The 15,649-nt window shown below is 45.3% G+C and overlaps 1 protein-coding gene across 1 annotated transcript; it reads right to left on the bottom strand.

The window, feature by feature from the left end:
- Positions 1–2,656: 2,656 nt before the first annotated feature.
- Positions 2,657–15,096, bottom strand: LOC144329030 (uncharacterized). The gene is given in 4 exon segments (XM_077935456.1): positions 2,657–9,553; positions 10,065–10,203; positions 13,678–13,850; positions 14,866–15,096. A coding segment is annotated over 1 exon segment (1,890 nt). The 5' UTR covers positions 8,806–9,553; positions 10,065–10,203; positions 13,678–13,850; positions 14,866–15,096; the 3' UTR covers positions 2,657–6,915.
- Between the last annotated feature and the right edge of the window lie 553 nt (positions 15,097–15,649).

The following is a 15,649-nucleotide window of genomic DNA, read 5'->3' as shown; positions in this document are numbered from 1 at the left end:
CAGCACAGACTGGAACAAAGGACAATGATCGGATCTTCCCTCTGGGGGCAGGAAACTGCCAACTCCCCTCTGTCAGCTGGAAAGTACTCATGGGGAGGGGGAAAGGGGGAACCAGCCAGGTGACAGGACCCTCAGGTTGCCACCACAACTCCTCCCTCAACCCCTCCTTTCTGTGATGTATGCATGATGTTTCTGGGGGTGGTCTTGATCTACAGGGTGGCAATTTCAAAAGTCTTTATAAGCCCTTGCACAGCATTTTTCTGGGTCCTTCCTCTCTCCTGCCAGTGAGGGGAGCACCCTGTTGCAACAGTTCAATAAAGGCCAAGCCTACAGGCTGCTCTTTTGCTCCAAGTTATCCTGGTTGGTGTCTTTGTTTTTGTCCAAGGGAGCTCTCAGATTTTTCGGTTAACAGACACAGGCACCGTCCATGCACAACAGCCAAGAGGCTCAGAAAAGCAGCCGATACAATTGTAGCCAGAAGCGGATTCCAAAATCTGAGGGATCCCTTGGACAAGAAACAAGGAGACCAGCCAGGAAGAGCAGAGCAAAAGAGCAGCCAGTCGGCTTGGTCTCGATTGAAGACTGTCACCACAGGACTCCCACCTGCCCCCAGGTGGAACAAGATGGAAGCCCCCAACTTTTATTAGCTGCTAATCCCCCATGCTGCACCCCCAAGACTACATCATGACTACACCATGATTACATCATGACTACATCATTGACACATCACAAAGAGGAGGGGTTCAGGGAGAAGAAGAAGGAGTCTCAAAGCGGCTAACATTCTTCTTTCCCTTCCTCCCCCACAACAAACACTCTGTGAGGTGAGTGAGGCTGAGAGACTTCTTTGAAGGAGGAGTTGTGGTGGTAACCTGAGGGTATTGTCACCTGTCCGGTTCCTTCTTTCCCCTCCCCATGATTACATTCCTGAGGACAAAGAGGAGTTCACTGTTTCCTGCCCCCGGAGGGAAGGGCTGGTCACTGTCCTGTGTTTCAGTCTGTACTGAATCCACTTCCATATGCAGGTCCTTTGTGAGTGGAATGATCTTCTGTCTAGGACCATCACGGTTGGCATGCCAACTGGGTAGGGCTCACTTCGACGTGTTGGCTGCCTTGTGTCAGGTCTCCCCCCTTTGATAGTCCTTCCCTCATGGTGCAAAATAAAAGTCGAACGGTGCAGATCCGATGTACGGCTGATTTTCTATGAATTTATAACAGAAGTGTTGCCTATGTCGTGTGTGAGTGTCGTGTTTGTACAAACTGAATGATTGCAACACATGAATCCCAATCCCAAAGAAGGGCAGTGCCAAAGAATGCTCTACCTACTGTACAATTGCACTCATTTCACACGCTAGCAAGGTTATGCTTAAAATTCTACAAGGAAGGCTCAAGCAGTATGTGGACTGAGAACTCCCAGAAGTGCAAGCTGGATTTTGAAGAGGCAGAGGAACCAAATTTAGAAGAGGCAGAGACCAAATTGCAAACATGCGCTGGATTATGGAGAAAGCTAGAGAGTTCCAGAAAGACATCTACTTCTGCTTCATTGACTATGCAAAAGCCTTTGACTGTGTTGACCACAGCAAACTATGGCACGTTCTTAAAGAAATGGGAGTGCCTGATCACCTCATCTGTCTCCTGAGAAATCTCTTTGTGGGACAAGAAGCTACAGTTAGAACTGGATATGGAACAACTGATTGGTTCAAAATTGGGAAAGGAGTATGACAAGGCTGTATATTGTCTTCCTGCTTATTTAACATAAATGCAGAATTCATCATGTGAAAGGCTGGTCTGGATGAATCATGTAATAAAAAAATTAAGGTCTTATATATATAATAAATGTTCATAAATTTACCAACCAAGTGCATACATAGATATGTCAACCACATGTCTGGAGCAGCACAGGAAGACCGCCCTGAAACCATTTTGACTCCCAAACTGACCAAATGTTTACTCTGCAAGGAGGGAGCGGGTGAGGGAACCTTCCCATTGTCTCAGGAATTGGGAAATCACCATCTCAAAGGAATGGCCAGACTACCAGTAAAGGGAATCAGATAAGGCATTATCAGATAACCTGGCAGACAGGAAAAATGACAACATTCAAATTTCTGTTGTAGACCACCTTTTTTGTGATGTAGGTATGATGTTTCTGGGGGGTGGTCTGGGGTTACACCCCTTCTGTGATGTATGTATGATGTATGGAGGGGTGGTCTGGAGCTCCAGGGCAGGGAATTTAAAATGTCTATATAAAGGCAGGCACACCTTTGTTCTGGGTCCTCCTCCTTTCCTGCGTGTTAGGGGAGCACCCTGTTGCAACAGATCAATCAAGATCAGGCTTACTAGCTGCTTTGCCTCTCAATATTCTCTGGTTGCCTCTGTTGTTTTTTCCTACCGATGGAGAACCTACAAGGGACTCTATAAAGGGCTCTTCTGTCCCCCATAAGGGAAGAAGGGCAGCTTTTGTTTACAACAGATGGCACCCCAGATGGGACCTTCGGTTGGACGAATTCTGGGGGCACGGAAGGACTGGTGATCCAGCGCACACCAGGCCATTTGCCAGGAGGAGCCACCAGTCCAGACCACCCCAGTGTCTGGAAAGAAGTGGAGTTCCAGCGGGGCTAACCAGAGAAAGCAACGCTTCATCAGGCCGGCCACAAATTGATTTATTTTTAACATAATCTTTATTGATTTAAACTATGTACACACATATACAAAGAATTTACAATCTCATACTGCAAAAAAGACAATTAAGAAACAACAATTAAGAAAAAAGGAAAGAAAATACAGAAAAAGGAAAGCAGAAAAAGCAGATTTATGTGCATGAAAAAACTTAATCTTCCTAATTAAATAAAAAAGACTTCTGACAAAATGAGACTTTCAATCATTCTCATGGTACTGTTTATACTGCCGTTGTTTCCCCCCACAGTTTTATATTCTTTAATATTGTTCCAGTCTACTCCACAAACACTATTTGTTGTGTTTACAAGTATCACTCAAGTGCTGCTAATATGGTGTGGTTGGTACAATATGATCTTATATAATCCTTAAATATTCTCCCTTCTCCAAATATTTTCTGGTTCAGTACTCCTCTAACTCTTCCCGTCAGTTTTGCTAGTTGTAAGTATTCTGACATGAGTATATGGCTTCTCTTGGTGATGTCCACAAGGGTATTTTTGGCTCAAGTAGTCCTTTATATTTATTCCAGATTTTATATCACAATTTTCTTATCACATGGCTCAAAAATCCCCTGTGGACCTTCACCTTTCCGTATATTAAAGAAGCGTGCCATCCAGACCGATTCTCGTGGCCTTCCAAGTCTAAGAGGTCCGTATCTTTTAGTGTAATCCAGTCTTTTATCCAAACCAATCCTGCCGCCGCATGGTAGAATTCCAAATCTGGCAACGCAAAACCTCCTCTCTCCTTTTGATCTGTTAATAACTGGTGTTCAATTCTCTGTTTCTTTCCACTCCATATAAATCTAGATATTTCCATTTTCCACTCCTTAGAACAATTCATTTCTCCTAAAATGGGTATTGTTTGGAATAAGAAAATCATTTTGGGGAGGATATTCATTTTCACAACCGAGACTCTTCCCCAGAGTGAGAGATGGAGTTTGGTAGAGGTTTCCATATTTTTTTAAAAAAATTCTTTCCATACTTACTATAATTATCCTCATATAAATTTAAACTTTTATTTGAAATCCAGATTCCTAGGTATTTAACCTTTTTTTTAAATTTCCAGGCCTTTTTTTAAAGTTCTTATTTCCCCTTCCATTGTGAGGTTTTTTGTCAGTAATTTAGTTTTTTTGGTAGTTTATTTTCAGCCCTAGGCCGGCCATAAATTAATCTAGCAAAAGACCCCAGGGTGGCCAGGAGCAGCACATGCGGACGTGAGTCTAGGAATGGAGAAGATTGTGGGCGGGATTCTCTGAAACACCCAGCAACCCAGATTCTCATCCTTTGCTGTCTCTTTTGCTTACGGTCTTCACTCCCAGCCTTCCTGGCAAGAGGTAGCTAGGAGGGGGAGGGGAGAACGGGAGACTTGGGGTTCTGCAATTAGAGAGGCAATTAACTGCAAGAGGAGAACGCCAATCACAGCTCTCATTTCCTGTCGGGGAACCTGAGATCTGAAACTTTTCCTTTTTCCCAAGGAAGACGCCCCAAGGCTGGTCCAAGTGGCCAGTTTGCATAGCAGGGGACTTGGGCTCAGTTTCCAACTTCTCTTTTTCTCGTAAATGCAGCTGCACCGGCAGCACCAAGATCCAGAAGGAAGTGACTGGTGCGCGTCAGAGTGCAAGGGCGTTTACAGGTCCTTTCCGTTCTCTCTGGAGCAGCCGGATTGGGCACTGGGCTGCCAGGCGTCCAATGGAAAGGGACTCTTTTCCCTAGAGTGTAAGAGGCAGAAAAGGTTGCTGGGACCCCATAGGATAAAGAGGGAGAAGGGCTTTGTAGAGTCCTTCGTAGAGAAGACGAACGACTGTCAGGTCAGAAAAGACCTGGGAAAAGGCTAGCGGGTTTTGGTTTTGGTTGAAAAATGGGATCCCCACATTCCAAGACTTCTAACCGCCAGACGCAAAGGCATGTGCTGGTCACAGCAGGAGGGGGGTCTCCCTGGATGCTTCAGCAGCCGGCCTCCTCTGGGTCTCCAGGCCCCCTCCTCTCCTCCCTCTGAGCCTGAACTGCTCTCTGCCCCAGACTCTTCCTGCTCACCAAACCCTGTTTCCTCCCCTCCCACTCTGCTCCCTTTTCTCCCTCTTTCTGCTCATTGCCATCCCACCACCAGTTCCTGGGCTCTGAGCCTTCTTCCCTTGTGGGTCCCCCAGCTGGTGCCTCCCCCCCTTTCACCCAGCCAGTCCATGACAACAACAGCAGCCACAGCACTGTGGTCCTCTGGTAGGAAAACTCCCGAGTAGCATGATTGAATCAAAACTTCCGGGACTATGGAAAAATGCTATCTTCCTCAAACCCCAAAAAGAGCAGGAGCTATGGGGTTCAGAATGCGCAGGAGGCAGCGATGACGTTCTGGTGAAGAAGCAGTGCTTGGAGATCATGCGTGGGGGGGGGGGGTGACAGAGTTTGGTGCAAAAACCAAAGGTACTTTCATCTAAAATTATACTCATGATTGTGAGTTGTTCCCTTCATTATTTCATTATTATAGTTTTACATTAAAAAACCCAGAACATCAAACATACCTCATGCTTTTAGGAATGATTTCCTGCTGAGTTCATTGCTGAGAGTGGACTCTGAGAGGAAGATGTCCCACACTACATACATCTAAATGGGTTCTCCCATGTGAGAGTCCCGGGATGTTCCTTAATCACTCCATTATAAATAAAGCACTTTTTGCAGTCTTTTTCATTTAAACTGCTTCTCCCCTCTGAGTTTGTTGATGGTTTGAAGGGTTTCAACTCTTAAAGTTCTTCCTGTCCATGAGTCTGTTGATTCTGAACTTTCACTAAGAGTGAAGCTCTATCTACTTTCCTGATATTTATATGGTTTGTCTTTTGTGTGAGTTGTTGTTGTTGTTGTTTAGTCATTTAGCCGTGTCCGACTCTTCATGGGTTTTGATGTTGAGCTTCAGAGCACGCCAGGCACTCCTGTCTTTCACTGCCTCCCACAGTTTGGTCAAACTCATGCTGGTAGCTTTGCGTACACTGTCCCACCATCTCGTCCTCTGTCGTCCCCTTGTGCCCTCCCTCTTTCCCAACATCATGGTCTTTTCCAGGGAGTCTTCTCTTCTCATGAGGTGGCCAAAGTAATGGCGCCTCAGCTTCAGGATCTGTCCTTCCAGTGAGCACTCAGGACTGATTTCCTTCAGAATGGAGAGGTTTGATCTTCTTGCAGTCCATGGGACTCTACAGAGTCTCCTCCAGTGCCAGAATTCAAAAGCATCCATTCTTTGGTGATCAGCCTTCTTTATGGTCCAGCTCCCACTTCCATATATCACTACTGGGAAAACCATAGCTTTAACTATATGGACCTTTGTTGGCAAGGTGATGTCTCTGCTTTTTAAGATGCTGTCTAGGTTTGTCATTGCTTTTCTCCCAAGAAGCAGGCGTCTTTTAATTTTGTGGCTGATGTCACCATCTGTAGTGATCATGGAGCCCAAGAAAGAAAAATCTCTCACTGCCTCCATTTCTTCCCCTTCTATTTGCCAGGAGGTGATGGGACCAGTGCCTATGATCTTTGCTTTTTTGATGTTGAGCTTCAGACCATATTTTGCGCTCTCCCCTTTCACCCTCCTTAAAAGGTTCCTTAATTCCTCCTCACTTTCTGCCATCAAGGTTGTGTCATCTGCATATCTGAGGTTGTTGATATTTCTTCCGGCAATCTTAATTCCGGCTAGGGATTCATCCAGCCCAGCCTTTCGCATGATGAATTCTGCATATAAGTTAAATAACCAGGGAGACAATTTACAGCCTTGTCGTACTTCTTTTCCAATTTTGAACCAATCAGTTGTTCCATATCCAGTTCTAGCTGTAGTTTTTGTCCCACATAGAGATTTCTTAGGAGACAGATGAGGTGATCAGGCACTCCCATTTCTCTAAGAACTTGCCATAGTTTGCTGTGGTTGACACAGTCAAAGGCTTTTGCATAGTCAATGAAGCAGAAATAGATGTCTTTCTGGAACTCTCTAGCCTTCTCCATAATCCAGCGCATGTTTGCAATTTGGTCTCTGGTTCCACTGCCTCTTCTAAATCCAGCTTGCACTTCTGGGGGTTCTCGGTCCACATACTGCTTGAGCCTGCCTTGTAGCATTTTAAGCATAACCTTGTTTGAGTATGGTGACATAAATCAAGGTTTCCACTCAGACTGAAACTCCATCTACAGTCCATACATTTAAATAGTTTCTCCCCTGTGTGTCGGCTGATGTTTTCTCAGATTTCCATTCTGACTGAAGCATTTACTGTACACCATACCTTTAAATGTTTTCTCCCATGTGAGTCCGTTGATGGGTTGATGTGCAACTAAAGCCCTTTCCACATGTCATACATTGAAATGGTTTCTCCCCTGTGTGACTCTGTTGATGGTTCCTAAGGCATCCACTATTACTAAAATTCTTTTCACAATCCATACATTGAAATGGTTTCCCCACTGTGTGAGTCCGTTGGTGTAAATACAGATATCCATTCTGACTGAAGACCTTTCTGCACTCCATACACTGAAATGGTTTCTCCCCTGTTTGTGTCCGTTGATGTGTTCTAAGCTTTCCATTATCACCAAATCTCCTTCCTCATTCCATACATTTAAATAGTTTCTCACCAATGTGAGACTGCTGATGTCCTCTCAGGTTTCCGCTATAGCTGAAGCACTTTCCACACTCCATACATTTAAATGGTTTCTCCCCTGTGTGAGTCCGTTGATGTGATCTAAGGCTTGTATTACAACGGAAGCTCTTTCCACACTCCATACATTTAAAAGGTTTCACCCCTGTATGAGTCTGTTGATGTCTTCTAAGGTGTGCAGTCTGCCTGAAGCTTTTTCCACACTCCACGCATTTATATGGTTTCTCCCCTGTGTGAGTCCGTTGATGTTGTCTAAGACTTCCACTATCACTAAAGCTCTTTTCACACTCCATACATTGAAATGGTTTCTCCCCTGTGTGAGTCCGTTGATGTTTCCTGAGCCATCCTCCATCACTAAAGCTCTTTTCACACTCTGTACATTTAAATGGTTTCTCCCCTGTATGAGTCCGTTGATGTATATTGAGTTGTCCACTCTGACTGAAGCTCATTCCACACTCCATACATTTAAATGGTTTCTCCCCTGTGTGAGTCCGTTGATGTATATTGAGGTGTCCACTCTGACTGAAGCTCTTTTCACACTCCATGCATTTAAATGGTTTCTCCCCTGTGTGAGTCCGTTGATGTATATTGAGGTATCCACTCTTACTGAAGCTCATTCCACACTCCATACATTTATATGGTTTCTCCCCTGTGTGAGTCCGTTGATGATTGTTAAGGTCTCCACTCTGACTGAAGCTCTTTCCACACTCCATGCATTTAAATGGTTTCTCCCCAGTGTGAGTCCGTTGATGTTGTCTAAGACTTCCACTATCACTAAAGCTCTTTTCACACTCCATACATTTATATGGTTTCTCCCCAGTATGAGTCCATTGATGTCTTCTAAGGCTTCCACTATCACTAAAGCTCTTTTCACACTCTGTACATTTAAATGGTTTCTCCTCTTTGTGAGTCCACTGATGTCTTCTAAGTCTTACACTATTACTAAAACTCTTTCCACAGTCCATGCATTTAAATGGTTTCTCCTCTGTGTGAGTCCATTGATGTTGTCTAAGGCTTTCACTATCACTAAAGAGCTTTCCACACGCCATACATGTAAATGGTTTTTCCTCTGTGTGAGTCCATAGATGTCTTCCAAGATTTCCACTCTGACTGAAGCTCATTCCACACTCCGTACATTTAAATGGTTTCTCCCCTGTGTGAGTCCGTTGATGTCTTCTAAGGATTCCACTATCACTAAAGCTCTTTTCACACTCCATACATTGAAATGGTTTCTCCCCTGTGTGAGTACGTTGATGTCTTCTCAGGTGTCCACTGTGACTGAAGACGTTTCCACACTCCATGCATTTAAATGGTTTCCCCCCTGTGTGAGTCCGTTTGAGCAATTTAAGGTTTCCACTCTGACTGAAGTTCTTCCCACGCTCCCTGCACGTAAAACGTTTTCTCTCTGTGTGAGTCCGCTGGTGTGTTCTAAGTTTTGCATTGAAAGAGAAGCTCTTTCCGCACTCCATACCTTTAAATGGGTTCTTTCCTTTTTGTGTTCGTTGTTGTGAACAATGTGTGCTCATTCAGTGAAGCATATTCCACATTTCACACATTTTAATGGCTATTCCTAATGAAACAAAAGGTGCCCTGTCCCCTGCAATTCTGTCTTCTCCATCACCTTTTTCAGAGTGGGCAGAAAGGAAATCCTGTTTGGGTTTCAGGAAAGAAAACACAGGGGGGGAAAGGACACATCAACTGCCATTAGCACCTTCTCTTATTTCAACATCTCCTACATTCTCCCATGTCCTCCCCATGTTCCCAATTTTTAGGAAATGAAAATGGTATGATGTCAAATGGTAGTAATGCATCAGCAACCTTTCATAATCCTAAATCATCTTTAATAACACAGTATGATCTTGGTATACCGTTGTCCTCTGAGACTGCCCTTCAAATCGAGTGGTTGCCCCCGTTTCCCCTTCTAGATCTTCATGAATTACCTGCACAGTCCCACTGACCTCAGGAGGTCCATATGGACCAATTTGGTAGACCCAGGCCTTCATCTCTTCCAGGGACTGTGGTCTGGGCAGTCAGAGAACTAGTGACAAGGCTTGGTGCTTGGAATCAGCTGAATGGGTGCTCAGGGAAGCTCCTGTTCTTGGAGATGGACCTCTGTCTACATGCCTCACATTGCATGGAGAGAGCAGGAGAAGTAGAAGAGAAAGCAGATGGCACATGGGAATTCCAGACGCCCACCCCAATGGTTCTTTATAATGATGATGTGCTGTCTGATCCTCTGCTTGTCTTCTGACACAGGACTATCCTTATCTGGCACTGAAAAGCAGGATATTCAAGGCAAGGAGATAACTGTACTTAATGGTTGGTACCCGTATTGGTCTGACACAATTGAAGTAAAAAAGTAAAAAAATAGTCCAGTAGCACCTTAGGGACCAACTAAGTTTGTTCTAGGTATAAGCTTTCGTGTGCATGAACGCTTCTTCATATAGTGATGGGTAGTGGGAGATGGTAGTAGGAGTACCCTTCTGAGAAAAACCCCACCCTACCCTCCCACGATATACAAGGGTCTGGTGACATCTGTGTCACTGTATCTGAAGAAGTGTGCATACACACGAAAGCTTATACTCAGGACAATCTTAGTTGGTCTCTAAGGTGCTACTGGACTATTTTTTAATTTTTTATTCCAACTGTGTCAGACCAACACGGCTATCCTACCTGCATCTAGATGTCATGGGGTATTAGGGGAGGAGTAGTTCCTTTGGTGGGGAACATGTCATGCACCTTATGGGGTAATCTATCTACCATTGACCCTGCAGTCAACTCTCACCTGTGGCTTCCAGAAGCTGTCAGCATGCAACAGGGGTTCAAGCAATGGCTTCAACCGGCCAGCTAAGCCAGGTGAGGAAAGCTGATGGGTCTCAAATCCTTGGTGGGTTGGGGAATTCTGCTGCCGGTGAAGGCAGGCCCTGGTGGATGGAGAGGAGGAGAACAACAGTGAATCCCACAGTCTAGAAGGCAGATTCTGCCCATCCTGCAGAGGAAAGGGAAGGGAGCCCACTGAGAAGGGCAGATGGGGCACGTCCACCTGGAGGCTTGTTATATAGTCCCCAGGTTACTCTGACATTGAATTGTATATAAATTACAGTATTGAAATGCGCCTGCTCCCACTTCCTATTCTGATATTACTCTACTCTGCTTGTCTGTTTCTTACTTGAGTGCTGTTTTGGCATGCTAAGTCAGGGTTTTACTGTGAGTTACATGTTTGCTATTTTTTGGATCCTGTTATGCTTATTTGTCTTCAGTACAGTCATACCTCATGTTATGTTTGTTCAGGTTGTGCATTTTCAGGTTGTGTCCTGTGGCATCCCAGTTACTTCTGGGTTTTGCCAATTGCGCATGTGCCGACGTGCAAAATGACATCACACGCATTCGCAGAAGCAGCGAATCGCGACCCACAGACGTGGGTTGCGTTCTGCTCATGTTGCGAACTGGCCTCCGGAACAGATCCCGTTCACAACCAGAGGTACAACTGTAATAGATTTCTCAGCTGAATTAATTTTTTGCTGCCTCTGAGCATTTTTTGCTACTCTGCTAATTATATCTCAAACTTGCTCTGGAGATCCCTATGGAGGAGCAAGATCTGCAATCTAAAGCCATAAACAGCCTCAGCGCCGTAGACCTGAAGGAGCGTCTCCACCAACATCGCTCAGTCCGGAAAGGGAGGTCCTCCTCCGAGAGTCTTCTGCTGGTTCCATTGCTGCCAGAAGTGAAGTTCCATGTGGACGCGGAGAAAGCCTTTGACAATATTAGTTGGAGTTTTATGAAAAAGAATCTCCAAGGGATGGGGGTGGGCCAAGGTTTTGAAAACGGTATAGGTGCAATTTATTCTGAGCAGAAGGCAAAGCTAATTGTAAATAATGTGGTAACAGAAGAGATAGCTATAGAGAAAGGAACACGACAGGGATGCCCTATTTCTCCCCTACTTTTTATACTGGTTCTGGAGGTTTTGTTAAACATGATTAGAAAGGACCAGTTGGTTAAAGGAATTCAGGTCGGAGTGAGAGAGTATAAATTAAGGGCATTTGCAGATGACCTAGTTTTGACTTTGCAACAGCCAATCACTAGCACAAAAAGAGTTTTAGAACTGATCGAGATATTTGGTCAAGTTGCAGGATTTAAGTTGAACAAACAAAAAACTAAAGTCTTGGGAAAAAACTTAACAAATGAAGAAAAAGAGACATTCCAGAATGAAACAGGTTTGGAGGTAGCAAAAAAAGTGAAGTACCTGGGGGTAAATTTGACATCGAAAAATGTGAATCTTTTTAAAGACAATTATGATAAATGTTGGACAGAAGTTAAGAAAGATTTAGACATATGGTCAAGGCTGAAACTTTCCTTGTTAGGCAGAATTGCTGTTATCAAAATGAATGTATTGCCTAGAATGTTATTTCTGTTTCAGACATTACAAATAATAGATAAGATGGACTGTTTCAAGAGGTGGCAGAAAGACATATCGAAATTTGTCTGGCAGGGCAAAAAGCCAAGGATAAAATTTAAGACATTAACAGATGCGAAAGATAGAGGGGGTTTTGCCCTGCCGGACTTAAGACTCTACTACGAATCAGCAGCGTTTTGCTGGTTGAAAGATTGGCTGCTCCTCAAGAATACAGACATTTTGGATTTGGAAGGATTTGATAACAGATTTGGTTGGCATGCATATATATGGTATGACAAGGTAAAATTGCATAAAGGTTTTAAGAACCATATCGTGAGGAAAGCTCTGTATAATGTTTGGATTAAGTATAAAGACTTGTTTGAAAGTAGAACCCCCAGGTGGCTGTCACCAATGGAAGCAAAAGAGGTGAAAAAATTGAATATGGATTCTAATTGGCCTAAATATTGTGAAATTATAGAACAAGATGGTGAAAATGTAAAATTGCAGAGTTTTGAGAAACTGAAGTTTAAGGTGAGAGATTGGTTACATTATCGACAGATAAATGAAGTATTCAAGCAGGACAGAAAGAAAGGCTTCCAAGTGGAAAAGTCAAAATTAGAAACAGAACTGTTAGAACCCAATACTAAAAATTTGTCAAGAATGTACAACTTGCTGTTGAAATGGAATACTCAAGATGAAATGGTGAAATCTAATATGATTAAATGGGCACAGGATATTGGGCATGACATTGAACTTGCTGACTGGGAGCAGTTATGGACCACTGGTGTTAAATTCACGGCATGTAATGCCTTAAAAGAAAACATTATGAAAATGATCTACAGGTGGTACATGACTCCTGCTAAGTTAGCAAAGATCTATCACTTGCCCAATAACAAGTGTTGGAAGTGTAGTGAAACGGAGGGAACCTTCTATCACCTTTGGTGGACCTGCCCGAAGATTAAGGCTTTCTGGGAAATGATCTATAATGAAATAAAAAAAGTTCTGAAGAGAACGTTTGTTAAAAAACCAGAGGCCTTTCTCTTGGGTATGGTGGGCCAAATGGTGCCAAAGAAGGATAGGACATTTTTTATGTACGCCACTACAGCAGCAAGAATTCTTCTAGCAAAGTATTGGAAGACGCAAGATTTACCCACGTTGGAAGAATGGCAGACGAAGGTGATCGACTATATGGGACTGGCAGAGATGACTGGCAGAATTCGAGACCGGGGGAAAGAGGCGGTGGATGAAGATTGGAATAAATTTAAAGTTTATCTTAAAAACTGCTGTAATTTGGAAAATTAGGGGCTCAGAGTTATAAGAGATAAAGAACTACAGTTGCATTAATAACTAACTGAAGTTAAATATATGAAATATATTTAAGTTATGATCAGAGGGTTGCTGAAAAATCTTGAAACAAGAATGCAGAAAAGGGGTGGTATGGGGAAGTCGTGTTTTTGTTTGTTTATGTTTATGTTTTTGTTTTGTTTTATGGAAAACCAATAAAAATTTATTAAAAAAAAAAAAAACAGAAGTGAAGTTCCAGGGAACCAGGCAGAGGGCCTCCTGCCCTATGGAATGCCCTCCCTTCAGAGGGCAAGGAAATGGGCAACTCTCTGACATTTAGAAGACAGCTGCATTGGGATGTTTTTAATGTTTGATGTTTTACTTTTTTATCTACTTTAAGCTCCCCGGAGTGGCTGGGGAAACCCAACCAGATGGACAGGCTATAAATACTGCAATTATAAATACTGCAATTATTCTTATCATGCCCCTGAGCACGGCTGGGGAGGGTGGGGGTATAAATAAAATTTTATTTTTATTATTTTATTATCATCATCATCATCTTGTGATTTTTTAAAGTTATTTTGGAATTCGTACTGCAATATCAGCTCACGAAATGTTATGGGTGGAGAAAATCACAGGGTTGCTGTAAAATATAATCCCACCCACAAACTCTCATTCACACACAGTCTGTCAATTTGGAGGGGGGGGTCACACACCTCACCTGTGCTAATACTGGCAGTCTTTGGCCTGTATAGGCACACCCTGTGTGTAGAGCCTCCAGCCACAGGCACTGTCTATCATGAAAATGGGTCCTTTGACTGGGAAGATTCATGCAATTGCTATCATCGGATGCTGAAGGATTGTATCTCAGCTTGTCAGTCACTCTGACATTGCCTAAAAAGAATAAGAGGAACAGAAATGCTTTTGAGGTGCAACTTCCATATCAATCCTGAGAGCCAATCCATGGACTCTGCACCCCTGTTTCTGATGAGAGGTGTACATTATCCTCACCCTCAGTGGAAAAGACAATAAAGATGGAAGCCTGAGAGAGAGGGAAAGGCTTCTGGCTGCTTCCTGGGTGGGATTGTGGAAACCAAGAGCCGCTTCTGAGAAGGCCTCCCCCCTCCCCTCTTCCCCTCTGGATTTCCTCTTCTCTCCAGGGGACCAATGGTTGGACTGGGCAGAACCGCTGGGTCTGGACAGGGCAGGGGCTTATGGGGTGGGAAGAGGATGGAGCTTGCAGGAAGGAAGGGGTGGGGGGACACGACCCCCCACTTTCCAGGGATCCCTCTCTGGTCACCTTGAAGGGGTGGCCCATTCCTGGGTGGGAGGGAGAAGCCAAGGTGGCCCCTCCGGAGATTCCTCAAGGAAGCCACAATGGAGCGGTCTCCCCAAAGGCTGGTCTTCCTAGCTCTCCCCCCCCCCCAATGCTGCTGGGATGCTCCCCTCCCCCCCCCCCACTTCCTCGACCCCCTGCCTCTCTCCCAGCGTCTCCCCTGCATCCAGAGGCCCCCTTGGCCCGGCCCAACCCTCGCCATGCGCGCCCCATCTTTCCATCCGGAGGGGCCAGCCCAAGACGAGATGGGGAGGGACGGGGGTGGGGTCTCTATCCAGGCGTCTGTAGCGCCCGTTAACCCTTTCAAGGCCTGACTCTCTTCCCGCGAACCCCACAGCGCCCCGGGGATGCCTACGTGGGGGAAACGGGTCAAGGAGGCCCTCGTGGGGACTCCCAGGGTGGGGGCCCCATATCCGCCCCTGCGAAGGCGCCTAAGGGGCGAAGGAAAGCCCCCTTCGCAGCACACGTGCAGGGATCCAGACCCTGCCGACGGGGCCCACGGAAGGCGCTTGGGGGAGCTGGCGGGGTCTCTGGGTCCTTTTCTCCCCCCCCCTCCCCCCGCGATCCCTTTACCTCTTTGTCCTCCCTCCCGATTCTCCTTTCCTTTCCTGCAACATCCACCGGGCGAGGGGTTTCCCTGCCTCCTCCCTCCCCTTTCCGAAACGCGCGCCCCTAGAGCTATGGAGCAGAGCAGCAATTCGGCCCAGAAGCTCCACTTGCGGGAAATGCAGGCAGTTTAGGAGGGGGCTCACACCCCACATTTCCACAACAGAAGCAGACTTGCGAGGAGGAGGAGAAGGAAGAGGGGCAACGTCTGGGGGCGGGATTTGGGGTAGCGCGGGAAGGGGTGAGAGAGTGATATGCTGGGAGGGAAGGGAAAGAATGGGGGGGAGGAGAGGAAGGTTCCCCCTCCCCTCCTCTTTCTGGGAAACAGCGCGAGAGGGGCTGATCCCGGCAATCCAATTGCAAAGTGGGGTCCCGCACAAACAGTGTTTACATTGCAAATTTCTTCCCTCCCCCACCCCACGCCATGAACTTAGATCCGTCGACGTTTTAGGTATTGGTGCACCAGGAATGGGGGGGGCAGTTAAACGACTCCCCAAAAACTCCAAGTCCCCAACGCAGCCTCTGACTAAGGCCAGGACAATGACCATTGAGACAGGCACCATCCATGCACAACAGCAAAGAGGCTCAGAAAAGCAACCTATAAAATTGTAGCAAGAAGCGGATACCATGAATCGGACTGTGTCCTCCGACTACCCAATACTGTATAGAAAACTGAAAAAGCTTCAAATAATCGCCAACATTCAACGGTGTGACGGATTTCCTGGGTTCCAACGCCTAATGACTCCTCTGG

This window comes from Podarcis muralis, chromosome 10 (assembly GCF_964188315.1).
Source record: "Podarcis muralis chromosome 10, rPodMur119.hap1.1, whole genome shotgun sequence".
Lineage (NCBI taxonomy): Eukaryota > Metazoa > Chordata > Lepidosauria > Squamata > Lacertidae > Podarcis > Podarcis muralis.
Note: the sequence above shows the minus strand (reverse complement) of the source record. Positions and strands in the feature narration are given on the sequence as shown.